At 67.0% G+C, this 14,524-nt stretch overlaps 1 protein-coding gene across 1 annotated transcript; it reads left to right on the top strand.

Annotated features, from left to right (window-relative positions):
• Positions 1 to 8,305: 8,305 nt before the first annotated feature.
• KRT18 (keratin 18) lies at positions 8,306 to 13,961 on the top strand. The gene is made up of 7 exons (XM_072847508.1): positions 8,306 to 8,784; positions 9,331 to 9,413; positions 10,751 to 10,907; positions 10,988 to 11,152; positions 11,949 to 12,074; positions 12,184 to 12,407; positions 13,796 to 13,961. The coding sequence occupies exons 1-7, from the start codon at positions 8,323 to 8,325 to the stop codon at positions 13,911 to 13,913; spliced, it is 1,335 nt and encodes a 444-aa protein (XP_072703609.1). The 5' UTR covers positions 8,306 to 8,322; the 3' UTR covers positions 13,914 to 13,961.
• Positions 13,962 to 14,524: the final 563 nt, after the last annotated feature.

The following is a 14,524-nucleotide window of genomic DNA, read 5'->3' as shown; positions in this document are numbered from 1 at the left end:
CCGTGCTGTGCCGTGCCGTGCCGTGCCGAGCCGTGCCATGCTGTACCGTGCCGTGCCGTGCCGTGCCGTGCCATCCCGCATCTCCACCTGCCGCTCCGGATCCACCTGGCCCGGGAAGGGCTGCCATGGAGGATGCGATGGGCGCGGCGGTGGCTCGGGTGCCGGGTCAGGACCGGGCTTGCCCCGCACGGGAGCGGCGGGCGCTGGGCCGAGACGGCACGCGGCACCTGCAGGCAGGGATTTGGAGGTTTGCTGGGTTTATTTTGTCTTTGTTTCGTTGACTTCGGCGCGGCAGGAAGGATGGCTCCGGGGCAGCGCCGGGGAGCGGGCAGGACGAGGGCAGAGCCAGGCAGTGCGGCTGGGGATCCGGCTGATGAACCCCCGGAGCCACCTCCTCACCCAGCTCCACGCCGCCCCGGGGAGGCAGATCCGTCTGTCCTTCCTCCGGCCAGCTCTGGGCATCCACGCCCATCCCCGTACCCATCCACCCGCCCATCCATCCTTGGCCGGGCCCAGCCACCCACCCACCCTTCCAGATGTCCGTTCATCCACCTATCTCCATCCTTGGCCAGACCTGGCCACCCATCCATCCTTCTAGACACCTATCCATCCACCCCTTCATCCACCCATCCACCCCTTCATCCACCCATCCACCCCTTCATCCACCCATCCATCTCCAGCCAGACCCATCCATCCATGCACCCTCCTAGACACCCATCTGCCTGTCCTTCTATCCTTGGCCAGGCCCAACCACCCACCCTTCTAAATATCCATCCATCCGTCCATCCGTCCATCCATCCATCCGTCCATCCATCCATCCGTCCATCCATCCCAGGACAGACCCAGCCACCCACCCATCCTCCTAGATGTCCATTCATCCACCTATCTCCATCCTTGGCCAGACCTGACCACCACCTACCCTTCTAAATATCCATCCACCCATCCACCCATCCGTCCATCCATCCATCCACCCATCCACCCATCCGTCCATCCATCCGTCCACCCATCCATCCATCCACCCATCCACCCATCCGTCCATCCATCCGTCCACCCATCCATCCATCCACCCATCCATCCATCCACCCATCCACCCATCCACCCATCCGTCCATCCATCCACCCACCCACCCATCCGTCCATCCATCCGTCCATCCATCCCAGGACAGACCCAGCCACCCACCCATCCTCCTAGATGTCCATTCATCCACCTATCTCCATCCTTGGCCAGACCTGACCACCACCTACCCTTCTAAATATCCATCCACCCATCCACCCATCCGTCCATCCATCCGTCCACCCATCCACCCATCCGTCCATCCATCCGTCCACCCATCCATCCATCCACCCATCCGTCCATCCATCCATCCACCCATCCACCCATCCGTCCATCCATCCATCCACCCATCCGTCCATCCACCCATCCACCCATCCGTCCATCCATCCATCCACCCATCCACCCATCCGTCCATCCATCCATCCACCCATCCACCCATCCGTCCATCCATCCACCCACCCACCCATCCGTCCATCCATCCGTCCATCCACCCATCCACCCATCCATCCATCCATCCATCCACCCATCCGTCCATCTGTCCATCCCAGGACGGACCCAGCCACCCCCCACCCTTCCAGACAGGGGTCCCTCCACCCACCCCTTCCCCCACCCGCTGGTCCCTGCCCAGTCCCACCCGCATGGCCCAGCCCGCCCCTGCGCAGAGGCACCCAGCCGTCCGTCCAGCCGTCCGTCCAGCCGTCCGTCCAGCCGTCCCTGCACCGCCACAACCACCCGTCACGGCCCACCAGCCAGAAACCTCCCGGGCCCGACACTTGGCTGCCCATCGCCTTGTGGAGTTGCACCGGGGGGGACACGGCTGAGCTCCCCCCGCTTTGCAAGGGGGTCTCCAAGCCCCCCAAAAGCTGCGACACTGGGGGAGGGGACATGATTTGCCTCCCCCTTCCACCCCAGGGGCTGGAAGTGGCCCGTGGAGGGGAGCTGCGAAGCTCTGCACCCCCCAGAGGAGCTCTCCCACTCCCCACAGAAGTTCTCCCACCCCCTGGAGAAGTGCTCCAGCCCCCAAAGAAGCTCTCCCACCCCACAGGGAAGCTCTCCTGCCCCACAGAGAAGCTCTCCCACCCCACAGGGAAGCTCTCCATTCCCCAGAGAACCTCTCCCACCCCACAAAGAAGCTCTCCTGCCCCACAGGGAAGCTCTCTATTCCCCAGAGAACCTCTCCCGCCCCACAGAGAAGCTCTCCTGCCCCACACAGAAGCTCTCCCGCCCCACAGGGAAGCTCTCCATCCCCCAGAGAAGCTCTCCTGCCCCACAGAGAAGCTCTCCATTCCCCAGAGAACCTCTCCCACCCCACAGAGAAGCTCTCCTGCCCCACACAGAAGCTCTCCCGCCCCACAGGGAAGCTCTCCATCCCCAGAGAACCTCTCCCGCCCCACAGAGAAGCTCTCCATCCCCACAGAGAAGCTCTCCCGCCCCACAGAGAAGCTCTCCTGCCCCACACAGAAGCTCTCCCGCCCCACAGGGAAGCTCTCCATCCCCCAGAGAAGCTCTCCCGCCCCACAGAGAAGCTCTCCTGCCCCACAGAGAAGCTCTCCATCCCCCAGAGAACCTCTCCCGCCCCACAGAGAAGCTCTCCTGCCCCACAGGGAAGCTCTCCCACCCCCCAGAGCAGCTCTCCATCCCCTGGAGAAGCTCTCCATCCCGCCCAGCTTCTCTTATCACGAAGGAATTTGCAACCCAGGCAAATACTTCCCTCCCCACCGAGATACCGCTGGCAGGGAGGGAGTGGGGCCCTGGGTGGGTGCCAGGTCCCGGCAGGGTTCGGGACCCCCCCGCCGGCCCCCGCGAAGCCCCCGAGTCCCCCCCAGCGCTGCTCTGGGCGGGCAGGGGAGGCTCGATGGGCAACCTGAGGAGCAGCGGGGACTTCCCAGCCGCCCTGGGTGGCTCCCGGCCAAGCCCCGCTCTGCTTTGTCCACATTAACTGGGGAAACTGAGGCACGGAGGGCAAACGGGGGGCAAAGCAACATCCCCAGGACTCCCCCCCCCCCCAAGATAGCCACCCCAGGTGAGCCCCGAATCCACTCAGCCCCACGGGTGGGTGGCCCCACGCCAGGAGACACTCAGCCATAAATCCCCCACCCGCCACCACCCCGGTCACCCCAGAGGGGGGACAGACCCCCCCCCTCAGGGTGCTGCAGCCCCCCCTAAAGTCCCCCGGGATCAGCGTCACCCCTCGGCGTTCCCCCCTGAGGAGCCGGGGGGGGGCCGCACCCCGTTTTTGGGTGGAGGCCAAGCGTCTCCCTGGGCTTTTGTTTGCCGTGGGCTGCGTCACGGCCACGGGGACGGTGCTGATGGGTGGCACCCACGGTCCCCCGCTGGCTGCCACCCCCCCCAGTGTGTCCCCAGAGAGGGGGGGCCCTAGGGCGGATGCACCCCCTTCCCCATCACCGGGGGTCGTGCAAAGACAGGAGGACCCTTGGAGGGGATGCAGGGTGCTGCCTGGTCCGGGTGTGCACCCGTGGGTGCAGGACCCCACCCACCCCACCCCCGGCTGCACCGTGGGCTGAGTGGGCGTCCCCCTGGGTGCCCGGGCCCCACGTGGGGACAGGAGGGACGCGGTGGCTCAGCGGATGTCCCCAAGGGGCTGGGGACAAATGCCACGTCCCCGTCCCCATGCAGGCAGGACCTCAAGGGGGGCTCCTTGGCTGGGGGGGACGGGGACGGGGACGGGACCCCGCTGGGTGTGTGTCCCCCCCCCTCAGGGCCTGGCCCTGTTTGCAGCAACCCCTGAGGTGGGTTGGGGAGGGAGGAGGAGGATGGTGGGTCCCAGCTGCAGCTTCATCGCTCAGGAATGCAGCAGGACCTCGGCCCTGTTGCTTAACCCTTGGGGAGCCGGGCGGCCCCCCCTGGCCCCTGCCCCGCTGGGGGGGGGTGGGGTGTTAAACGGGGTGTCCCCACGGTGTCCCCACGGTGTCCCCACTGGTTGGGGACATCGAGGCGGATGGTGGCCCTGGACCACCAAGGGTCCAGGTCGCCCCCTCGGAGATGCCTCCACGCAGGAAGGTGACTCGGGGCTTGGCCGGGGTCGCATCCAGCATCCCTCAGGGTGCTGAGCACGGCTGGGGGGTCCCCACGGCTGGGGGGGGAGGGGTGTGGCAGAGCCTTATCAGCCACAGGTCTTTCATCTCGGGTTAATGGCCCCGCGGGGAGCTCTGGTGGCCTCCGGGGCCGGGGCCGGGGGGGGATGCGGGGGGACGGGACGTGTTTGCTCCCAGCTCCTCCATCACCCACCCGGCACGGGAGGAATGCGCCTGATAAGGGGCCTGGGTGGGGAACGGCCCCCGACCCCCCCCCCCCCCGCGCCAGCAGCGGGGTCAGGGGGTCCCCCTGTCTCCATGGGGGTCCCGCAAGGAGGAGCAGAGAGGTGGGGGGTCTTGGGGAGCCCCATGAGCACCCCCTGGGGTGCGGCATCGCCCCAAGGCGGTGGCAATGGGGAGGGGGGTCAGGGCCGATGGGGGGGGTGTCGGGGCGGCCCCGGGGCCAAACACCTCCGGGAGCCCGAGGGGGGGGCACTGCTGGGACCCCGGGGTGGGACCCCCTGCGACCAGACAGCACTGGGACCCCAGGGGGGGGACCCCCAGGTGGGAACCCCCTGCAGCCCCGGGGCCACAGACCACGGGGAGCCCAGGGTGGGACCCCCCTGCCGCCCCAGGGCGGGTCGGACACCGCGGGGACCCCCGGCTCAGCCCCTGCCGGGGCCGCTCCGGAGCCTCCATTTCCTCGTCCCCCTCCTCCTCCGCCCGGCGCGGTGCCACCGCCAGCACCCTCAAAGGGCACCGAAATGGCGCAGGTTTGGCAGAGGAACAAACCTCGGCCGGCGGCGGCGTGGGGCCCAACCGGCTATGGGGCCGGAACGGGGCAGAAGTGGGGCAGAATGGGGCAGAACGGGGCGGGAACGGGGCAAAATGGGGTAGGAATGGGGCGAAATGGGGCAGGAACGGGGCGAAATGGGGCAGGAACGGGGTGAAACGGGGCTGAAGCAGGGCAGAATGGGGCAGGAATGGGGCGAAATGGGGCAGGAACGGGGCGAAATGGGGCAGGAACAGGGCAGGAACAGGGCAAAATGGGGCAGGAACGGGGCGAAATGGGGCAGGAACGGGGTGAAACGGGGCAGGAACAGGGCAAAATGGGGCAGGAACGGGGCAAAACGGGGCTGAAATGGGGCGAAATGGGGCAGGAATGGGGTGGGAATGGGGCAGGAACAGGGCAAAATGGGGCAGGAACGGGGCAAAATGGGGCAGAATGGGGCAGGAATGGGGCAGGAATGGGGCAGGAATGGGGTGGGAATGGGGCAGGAACAGGGCAAAATGGGGCAGGAATGGGGCGAAATGGAGCAGGAATGGGGCTGAAACGGGGCAAAATGGGGCAGAATGGGGCAGGAATGGGGTGGGAATGGGGCAGGAACAGGGCAAAATGGGGCAGGAATGGGGCGAAATGGGGCAGGAACAGGGCAGGAACAGGGCAAAATGGGGTAGGAATGGGGCGAAATGGGGCAGGAACGGGGCGAAATGGGGCAGGAACGGGGTGAAACGGGGCTGAAGCGGGGCAAAATGGGGCAGGAATGGGGCGAAATGGGGCAGAATGGGGCAGGAACGGGGCGAAATGGGGCAGGAACGGGGCAGGAACAGGGCAAAATGGGGCAGGAATGGGGCAAAACGGGGCTGAAATGGGGCGAAATGGGGCAGGAATGGGGTGGGAATGGGGCAGGAACAGGGCAAAATGGGGCAGGAACGGGGCAAAATGGGGCAGGAATGGGGTGGGAATGGGGCAGGAACAGGGCAAAATGGGGCAGGAATGGGGCAAAATGGGGCAGGAATGGGGCAGAATGGGGCAAAATGGGGCAGGAATGGGGTGGGAATGGGGCAGGAACAGGGCAAAATGGGGCAGGAATGGGTCTGAAACAGGGCAAAATGGGGCAGAATGGGGCAGGAATGGGGCAGAACAGGGCTGGAATGGGGCAGGAATGGGGCAAAATGGGGCAGCACTGGGGCTGGGGCAGAGCAGGGGTGACCAAGGGGACGGAGGGACGGGAGAAGGGGACCGAGCCGGCGCTGGGACGCTCTCGACCCAAATTTCTTGGGATAAAGGGGCTGGGCTGGGCTGGGGGGCAGCACCGGGGCCGGGGGGGGGCGATGCCGGGGTGGGCCCCCCCCAAAGAGCCCCCGGGAAGGGCCGAGGCCGTGGGGGCCGTGCAAATGCGCGTGCAAGGGTTGTGCACAGCGAAGGGTTCCGCAAAAGGGTTTGGTTGCGCAAAGGTGGGCGCTCGTGCGAGGCGGCCGTGCCCGCAAACGGGCGCCCGTTCAAACGTGCACGTTCGTGCAACGGGGAGTGGGTTTGCAACGTCCTCGTGCAAGGCGCGCGTTCGCGCAAAGGCGCGTGTTCCCGCGAGGGCGCGTGTTCTTGCAGCGCGCGCTCGCGCGAGGTGCGTTCTCACGCAAAGGCGCGCGCTCGTGCAAAGGGGCGTGCTCCCGCAAAGAGCGTACTCGTGCAAAAGCGCGTGCTCCGGCAAGGTGTGCACTCGTGCAAAGCTTGCGTTCTCATGCCAAGGTGCGTGCTCGTGCAAGGCGCACGCTCGTGCAAAGGCGCGCGCTCGTGCGAGGGTGCGTGTTCCTGCAAAGCGTGCAAGGCGCACGCTCGTGCGAAGGCGCGCGCTCGTGCGAAGGTGCGTGCTCCCGCAAAGAGCGTACTCGTGCAAAGCCGCGTCTCCCCACGCCCGCAGCCCGTTCCCACCCCCAGCACCCCCAGGACCCCCCCTCCGACCCCCCCAAAGGGCATCGCTGCCCTTCTTGACCCCGTTGAGTGGGGACGTGCCCTGCCCCACGCCCCCCGGCCCCCGCCCCGGGGCGCGGCCCCCCCAGCGCTGAGGGCGATGCTCCGCAGATAAGGCCGGAACGTGGCTCCGTGCCCCCCACCTCCCCCCCCCGCGATGCTGCGGAGCCGCCCTGAATCAGCCCCGGGGGGCGATAAGGGCCGGGGAGGGGGGGGGTGAGACCCACTGGTGGGGTGTCCCTTGTTTTGGGGTGTCCCTCGTTTTGGGGTGCAGGCGAGCGGGGCTGGCTGCCCCAGGGGATTGCAGTTTGGGGGGGGGGATGCCTGGGTGCCCCCCACCCATCTCGGTGGCGGGGGAAGAGGCCAGGCAGGATTCCTGGAGCCGGTGGGGCAGGGCGAGCCCCGCCGAGCCACACCAGGACTGTCCCCACGGGGGACACGCACCGACCCCCCCCACACCGGTCCCGGGGGGACCCACACCGACCCCCCCCGCCCCGGTCTCGGGGGGACCCACACAGACCCCCCCACACCGGTCCCGGGGGGACCCACACCGACCCCCCCCACCACCAGTCCCAGGGTCTCTGGCACAGCCGGCCCCGCCTGCGAACCCCAGGAACGGGGGGGGGGCCCGCTGCCCCCCAGGGAGGGGGTTGCTATGGGGTGGGTGGGTGTATCAGTGGGGTGATGTGGGGCTGGTGTGCAACGGTGCGGAGAGATGGAGCCTTGGAGTCCCCCAAAATGTGTGGGGCTGAGCCCCATCCCTATGCCCCAGGGCCCCATGGGTGATGGGGCTGAGCCCCATCCTTCTGCCTTGCACCCCACAGGTTATGGGGCGGACCCCCATTCCTCCACCCTGGGGCCCCATGGGTGTACGGGGCTGACCCCCATCCCTCTGCCCTGCACCCCACAGGTTATGGGGCTGACCCCTATCCTTCTGCCCTGCACCCCACAGGTTATGGGGCTGACCCCCATCCCTCTGCCCTGCACCCCACAGGTTATGGAGCTGAGCCCCCTCCCTCTGCCCTGCACCCCACAGGTTATGGGGCTGACCCCTATCCTTCTGCCCTGCACCCCACAGGTTATGGGGCTGACCCCCATCACTCTGCCCTGCACCCCACAGGTTATGGGGCTGAGCCCCCTCCCTCTGCCCTGCACCCCACAGGTTATGGGGCTGACCCCTATCCTTCTGCCCTGCACCCCACAGGTTACGGGGCTGAGCCCCACCCCTCTGCCCTGCACCCCACAGGTTATGGGGCTGACCCCCATCCCTCTGCCCTGCACCCCACAGGAACAACAGCCTTGGGCTGGATCCAGCCCCACCTTCCCCGGGCTCGCAGGGGCCCAGAGCGGGGCGTGGGGAGGTGCCGTGGGGCCGCCTTCCCCGCCTCTGCTGGCTATAAATCGCACCCGTCCGTCCACCCGTCCGTCCACCCGTCCGTCCAGCTGCGTCGTCGCTCCTGTGCCTCCACCGTCGCCGTCACCATGAACGTCTCCCGCAGCAGCGTCTACTCCAGCTCCCACCGCTCCGGTGCCGTCTCCAGCATCGGCTCCGGCCGCCACTTCGCCCCCCTGAGCAGCGCGGCCAGCGTCTACGCCGGGGCGGGGGGCTCGGGCTCCCGCATCTCCACCACCCGCACCACCAGCTTGACCAGCTCTGGAGCTGGTTGCGGCTATGGGGCCGGCTATGGGGCCGGCTATGGGGCCGGCTATGGGGCTGGGTTGGGGGCCAGCATGTTGTTTTCGGGTTCCGGCATTGTGGCCAACGAGAAGGAGACGATGCAGGAGCTCAACGACCGCTTGGCCACCTACTTGGAGAAGGTCCGGAGCCTGGAGAAGGAGAACCGGCAGTTGGAGGTCCAGATCCGGGAATTCATGGCCAAGAAGGGTCCCAGCGCCCAGGACTGGGGCCACCACTGGGACGTCATCGAGAAGCTGCGGGACAAGGTGGGGTCCCCGCGGGGGGGTGGCCAAGCTGGCGTTGGGGTCCCCAAGGCTGGTGGCACCGTGGGGTTAAGCATTAATCCGGTGGCTGGTGGGGCTGGGTGAACTTTGCACCCCACGATCAGGGACGTCACCTATGTGGGGCCACACGTCCCCGGGGAGCGTTGCTGGGGGGGGGCAAAGGGACATGACCAAGGGCGCGGGGCAAGGTGGTGTCGGAGGGGGGTCCAATGCCGCCTTCATTAGGCAAACGAGCCCCCCCGGCCCCCCCAGCACCGTGTTCTCGGCCAGGCTCAAGGTCACCCAGCACCCAGCCAAGCCCGTCCCGGACGCCCGGGTCCCCCCAAGTGAACCCCACCCCCACCCCGTTTTATTGCCGCTTTTCCGGGGCGAGGTCCCCCTCGTCCTCCCCCCGCGGGAGCGCGCGCACCTGCCAGGGTGGCACCTGCCCGGGTGACGCAGGCGGCGGCGCGGGTGGGTGGCGGCGGGGGGGTCCCCGCGCCCCGGTGCCGGTGCCATGTCCGTGTGTCTGTGTGTCCCCCCGCCAAGATCTTCGAGGCGACGGTGGAGAACGCCCGCACGGTGCTGCAGATCGACAACGCCCGGCTGGCGGCCGACGACTTCAGGGTCAAGTGAGGGACGGGGGAGCGGGGATGGGGACGGGAATTGGGACAGGAATGGGGCGGGGATGGGGGGGGGATGGGGATGGGGACGGGAACGGGGATGGGGACGGGGACGGGAACGGGGATGGGGATGGGAATAGGGTTGGGAATGGGGACGGGGACGGGGACGGAGACGGGGACGGGGATGGGGATGGGGATGGGGACAGGGATGGGAATGGGGACGGGGACGGGGATGGGGATGGGAATGGGGATGGGGATGGGAATAGGGTTGGGAATGGGGACGGGGACGGGGATGGGGATGGGGATGGGAATTGGGACAGGAATGGGGCGGGGATGGGGGGGATGGGGACGGGGACGGGACGGGGACGGGATGGGGATGGGGACAGGGATGGGAATGGGGACGGGGATGGGGATGGGGACAGGGACGGGGACAGGGACAGGAATAGGAACAGAGCTGGGAATGGGAATGGGAATGGGAATAGGGCTGGGAATAGGGCTGGGAATGGGGACGGGGATGGGAGAGGGATGGGAACGGGACGGGAACAGGGACGGGGACGGGGACAGGAGTGGGAACAGGGATGGGGATGGGGACGGGAACAGGGACGGGGACGGAAGTGGGAATGGGGATGGGGATGGGGTGGGAATGGGCTGGGAATGGGGATGGTGATGAGGATGAGGATGAGGATGGGAATAGGAACAGAGCTGGGAAGAGGGTTGGGAATGGGGATGGGGATGGGAACGGGGATGGGGACAGGGATGGGGTGGGAATGGGGATGGGAATAGGGTTGGGAATGGGAACGGGGACGGGGACGGGGATGGGGACAGAAATAGGGATAGGAGTGGGGGTGGGGATGAATGGGAATGGGAACGGGGCCGGGGATGGGAGAGGGATGGGGGTGGGGACGGGACGGGGATGTGGGTGGAGAAAGGACAGGAATGGAGACAGGGACAAGGATGGGGACGGGGACAGGGATGGGGACGGGTTGGGGAGGGAAATGGGGATGGGGACGAGGACAGAGATGGGGACATGGCTGGGAACAGGGATGGGGATGGGGACAGGGATGGGGATGGCAATAGGGACGGGACAGGGATAAGAACACAGATGGGGACAAGGATGGGGACGAGGACAGGGATGGAAGGGGGGTGGGATGGGATTGGATGGGGCTGGAGACGGAGATGAGGATGAGAAGGGGGGTGGGGATGGGACAGGGATGAGAACAGAGATGGGGACAGGGACAAGGATGAGGACAGGGACGGGCAGGGGATGGGGACAGGGATGGGGATGAGGATGGGGACAAGGACGGGGACACAGCCGGGGCTGGAGCCGCTCAGCGCCGTGTCCCCAGGTACGAGGCGGAGCTGGCCATCCGCCTCTCGGTGGAGAACGACATCACGGGGCTGCGCAAGGTCATCGATGACACCAACATGGCCCGGATGCAGCTGGAGGGGGAGATCGAGTCCCTCAAGGAGGAGCTCATCTTCATGAAGAAGAACCACGAGGAGGTAGGGATGAAGCCGGTGGCGGGGGGGCGATGTCCGAGGCCGGTGGGGACCCCCCGCTGATGCCCCTCATTGCCCCCCAGGAGATGAAGAGCCTCCAGGCCCAGGTCTCCGACTCGGTGGTGACGGTGGAGGTGGACTCGCCCAAGTCGCAGGACCTGGGCAAGATCATGGCGGAGATCCGGGCGCAGTACGACGCCCTGGCCCAGAAGAACCTGGAGGACCTGGAGAAGCAATGGGGGCGGCAGGTGGGTCCACACCCCCCCCCCCCCCACCCAAACCTGCGCCCCAGGAGACCCCGGTGGTCCCCAGGCAACTGGGGTGATGCTCCATGGAGGTGTCTTCTCTAGGGGATGTCGAGCCAAGGGGGGCAGCCCCAGCTCCGTGGGGTGGTCATCTGGGGGTCCTGACACAAGGGGGAACCCTGAGCTGGGGGGGGGGGGCGTTCCCCTGGGGGTCCCCAGTCTGACATAGGGGTGCTCCCCAAAGGCACCCCACGAGGGGGACTTGACCCAATGGGGTCCTGGCCCAACACCGGGGACACTCTTGGGGTGACCCCTATCCCGTAGGGGACCCCAAGCCCCAGTGGGGACCTTCTCCAAGGGGGTCTCGGTCCAACATCGGGGACCTTCCTGAGGTGACCCCTGTCCCGTAGGGGACACCAAGCCTGGAGTGGGGACCTTCTCCAAGGGGGTCCTGGTCCAACATCAGGGACATTCCCCAGGGGAAACCTATCCCAGGGTGACCCCGGTCCCACAGTGGGGACATTCCCCAAGGGGGTCCTGGTCCACCACTGGGGACACTCCTAGGAGACCCCTATCCCATAGGGGACACCAAGCCTCAGTAGGAACCTTCTCCAAGAGGGTCCTGCTCCAACACTGGGGACGCTCCTGGCGGACCCCTATCCCATGTGGGACCCCGGTCCTTGGGGTTGGCTCTTCCTGGGGTGGTTTCACCATCCGCACCCCCTCCACGGGTTGGGGTGGCCGTGGTGGGCCGGGCCAAGGCGCTGACCCCCCCAAACCACATGTGTGTGTCCCCCAGATCACCGAGAGCACCATCGAGATCACGCAGAGCAGCAAGGACATCGACACAGCCCGCAGCACCGTGGTGGACCTCCGTCGCTCCGTCCAGACCCTGGAGATCGACCTGGAGTCCCTCCGCAACCAGGTGGCCCCTCCAAGATCCTTCCCCCCCACCCCCACCCCTTACATCCGGCCCCACGGGGCCACCCAGCCGTCCTCGGTGGCGAGCTGAACCTTGGCGTGATGCTCTGCAGAAAGCCGGCTTGGAGGCCAATCTGCTGGAGGTGGAGAACCGCTACGCCATGCAGATGGAGCAGCTCAACGGCCTGATCCTGCGGATCGAGGCGGAGCTGCTGCAGGTGCGCAGCGAGCTGCAGCGTCAAGCGGAGGAGTACCAGGCGCTGCTCAACGTCAAGGGCAAGCTGGAGGCCGAGATCATGACCTACCGGCAGCTGCTGGAGGGCGGAGAGGAGTTCAGGTAGAGGGGACGGGGTGGGGACAGCCGGTGGGGGGGTGACACCAGGGTTGGGATGTCCCGGAGCCGTCATGAAGGGTGGGCTTGGGATGGGAAGGGGACAGCGGTGGCATCCAGTAGGGATGAGCCTCTGGTGATGGGGTGTCCAGGTCCCACCACCCACGGTGCTCTGGGGACAGCAAGGGGACAGCGGTGGCATCCAGTAGGGATGAGCCCCAGGTCCCATCCCTTCAGGACACTCTGGGGACAGCGGTGGCATCCAGTGAGGATGAGCCCTGGGTGATGGGGTGTCCAAGCTCCATCCTGAAGGACACTCTGGGGATGGCAAGGAGACAGCGGTGGCATCCAGAAGGGATGAGCCTCTGATGATGGGGTGTCCAGGTCCCACCACCCACGGTGCTCTGGGGACAGCAAGGGGACAGTGGTGGCATCTAGCAGGCACGTGTCCCAGGTGCCAGGACATCCCAGCCCATCCTCCAGGATGCTGTGGGGGACAGCGGTGGCATCCAGAAGGGATGAGCCCCTGGTGATGGGGTGTCCAGGTCCCATCCCTTCAGGACACTCTGGGGACGGCAAGGGGACAGCGGTGGCATCCAGTAGGGGTGAGCCCCTGGTGATGGGGTGTCCAGGTCCCACCACCCACGGTGCTCTGGGGACAGCAAGGGGACAGCGGTGGCATCCAGTAGGGATGAGCCTCTGATGATGGGGCGTCCAGGTCCCATCCCTTCAGGACACTCTGGGGACAGCGGTGGCATCCAGTGAGGATGAGCCCTGGGTGATGGGGTGTCCAAGCTCCATCCTGAAGGACACTCTGGGGATGGCAAGGGGACAGCGGTGGCATCCAGTAGAGATGAGCCCCTGGTGATGGGGTGTCCAGGTCCCACCACCCACGGTGCTCTGGGGACAGCAAGGGGACAGCGGTGGCATCCAGAAGGGATGAGTCCCAGGTGCTGGGATGTCCCAGCTCCGTCCTTGAGGATGCTCTGGGGACAGCAAGGGGACAGCGGTGGCATCCAACAGGGATGAGCCCTGGGCGATGGGATGTCCAGGTCCCATCCCTTCAGGACACTCTGGGGACGGCAAGGGGACAGCGGTGGCATCCAGTAGAGATGAGCCCCTGGTGATGGGGTGTCCAGGTCCCACCACCCACGGTGCTCTGGGGACAGCAAGGGGACAGCGGTGGCATCCAGCCAGGACGTGCCCCAGGTGCCAGGACACCCCAGCCCATCCCCCGGGCTGCTCCAGCTCCGTCACCTCTCGGTTCCTTGGGGTGACACTGGGAAGGGGCGGGGGGGACACACGGGACGACACGTCCGATGGGAGCCCGGCAGGGGAGGGGACACCCTCGGGTGCCCCCCAGCACCCTCAGCCGCCCCCTCCCCGCCCCGCAGCCTGCAGGACGCCCTGGAGAAGGAGACCACCTCCAGCACGCAGAGGAGCACGCAGAGGACGGCGGACGGCAAGGTGGTGGTGAGCGAGGCGAAGGAGGTGAAGGTGCGGATGCACTGAGCTGGCGGAGGGGGGGCCCCCCGAGCCCCCCCCAATAAAATGGCAACAGCCCCCCCCGGGGATGCTCTGTCCCGGTGTCTCCTTCTGCGGGGGGGAGCGGGTCTGGGGCCACGGGGAGGCTGCGCCGGGGGGAAACTGAGGCACGGGGGCGGGCGGGAGGCTGGGGGAAATGTCGGGGGGAGGCGGGGGGCGGGGGGTGGAGAGAGGGAGGGAGGGAGGGACAGACGGACGGATGGGTGGATGGATGGGTGGTCGTGGTGCTGGTGGGTGGACGGACGGACAGACGGACGGATGGGTGGATGAAGGGATGGATGGACGGACAGACGGACGGATGGGTGGATGAAGGGATGGATGGATGGATGGACAGACGGACGGATGGGTGGATGAAGGGATGGATGGACGGACAGACAGACGGATGGGTGGATGAAGGGATGGATGGATGGACAGACGGACGGATGGGTGGTTGGATGCTGATGGGTGGGTGGGTGGATGGACGGATGGACGGACGGACGGACGGGTGGATGAAGGGATGGATGGACGGACAGACGGACAGATGGGTGGATGAAGGGATGGATGGACGGACAGACGGACGGATGGGTGGATGAAGGGAT

Source organism: Ciconia boyciana, chromosome 27, assembly GCF_034638445.1.
Source record: "Ciconia boyciana chromosome 27, ASM3463844v1, whole genome shotgun sequence".
Taxonomy (NCBI): domain Eukaryota; kingdom Metazoa; phylum Chordata; class Aves; order Ciconiiformes; family Ciconiidae; genus Ciconia; species Ciconia boyciana.
The sequence above is the reverse complement of the archived record's forward strand: the minus strand, read 5'-3'. Positions and strand labels throughout refer to the sequence as shown.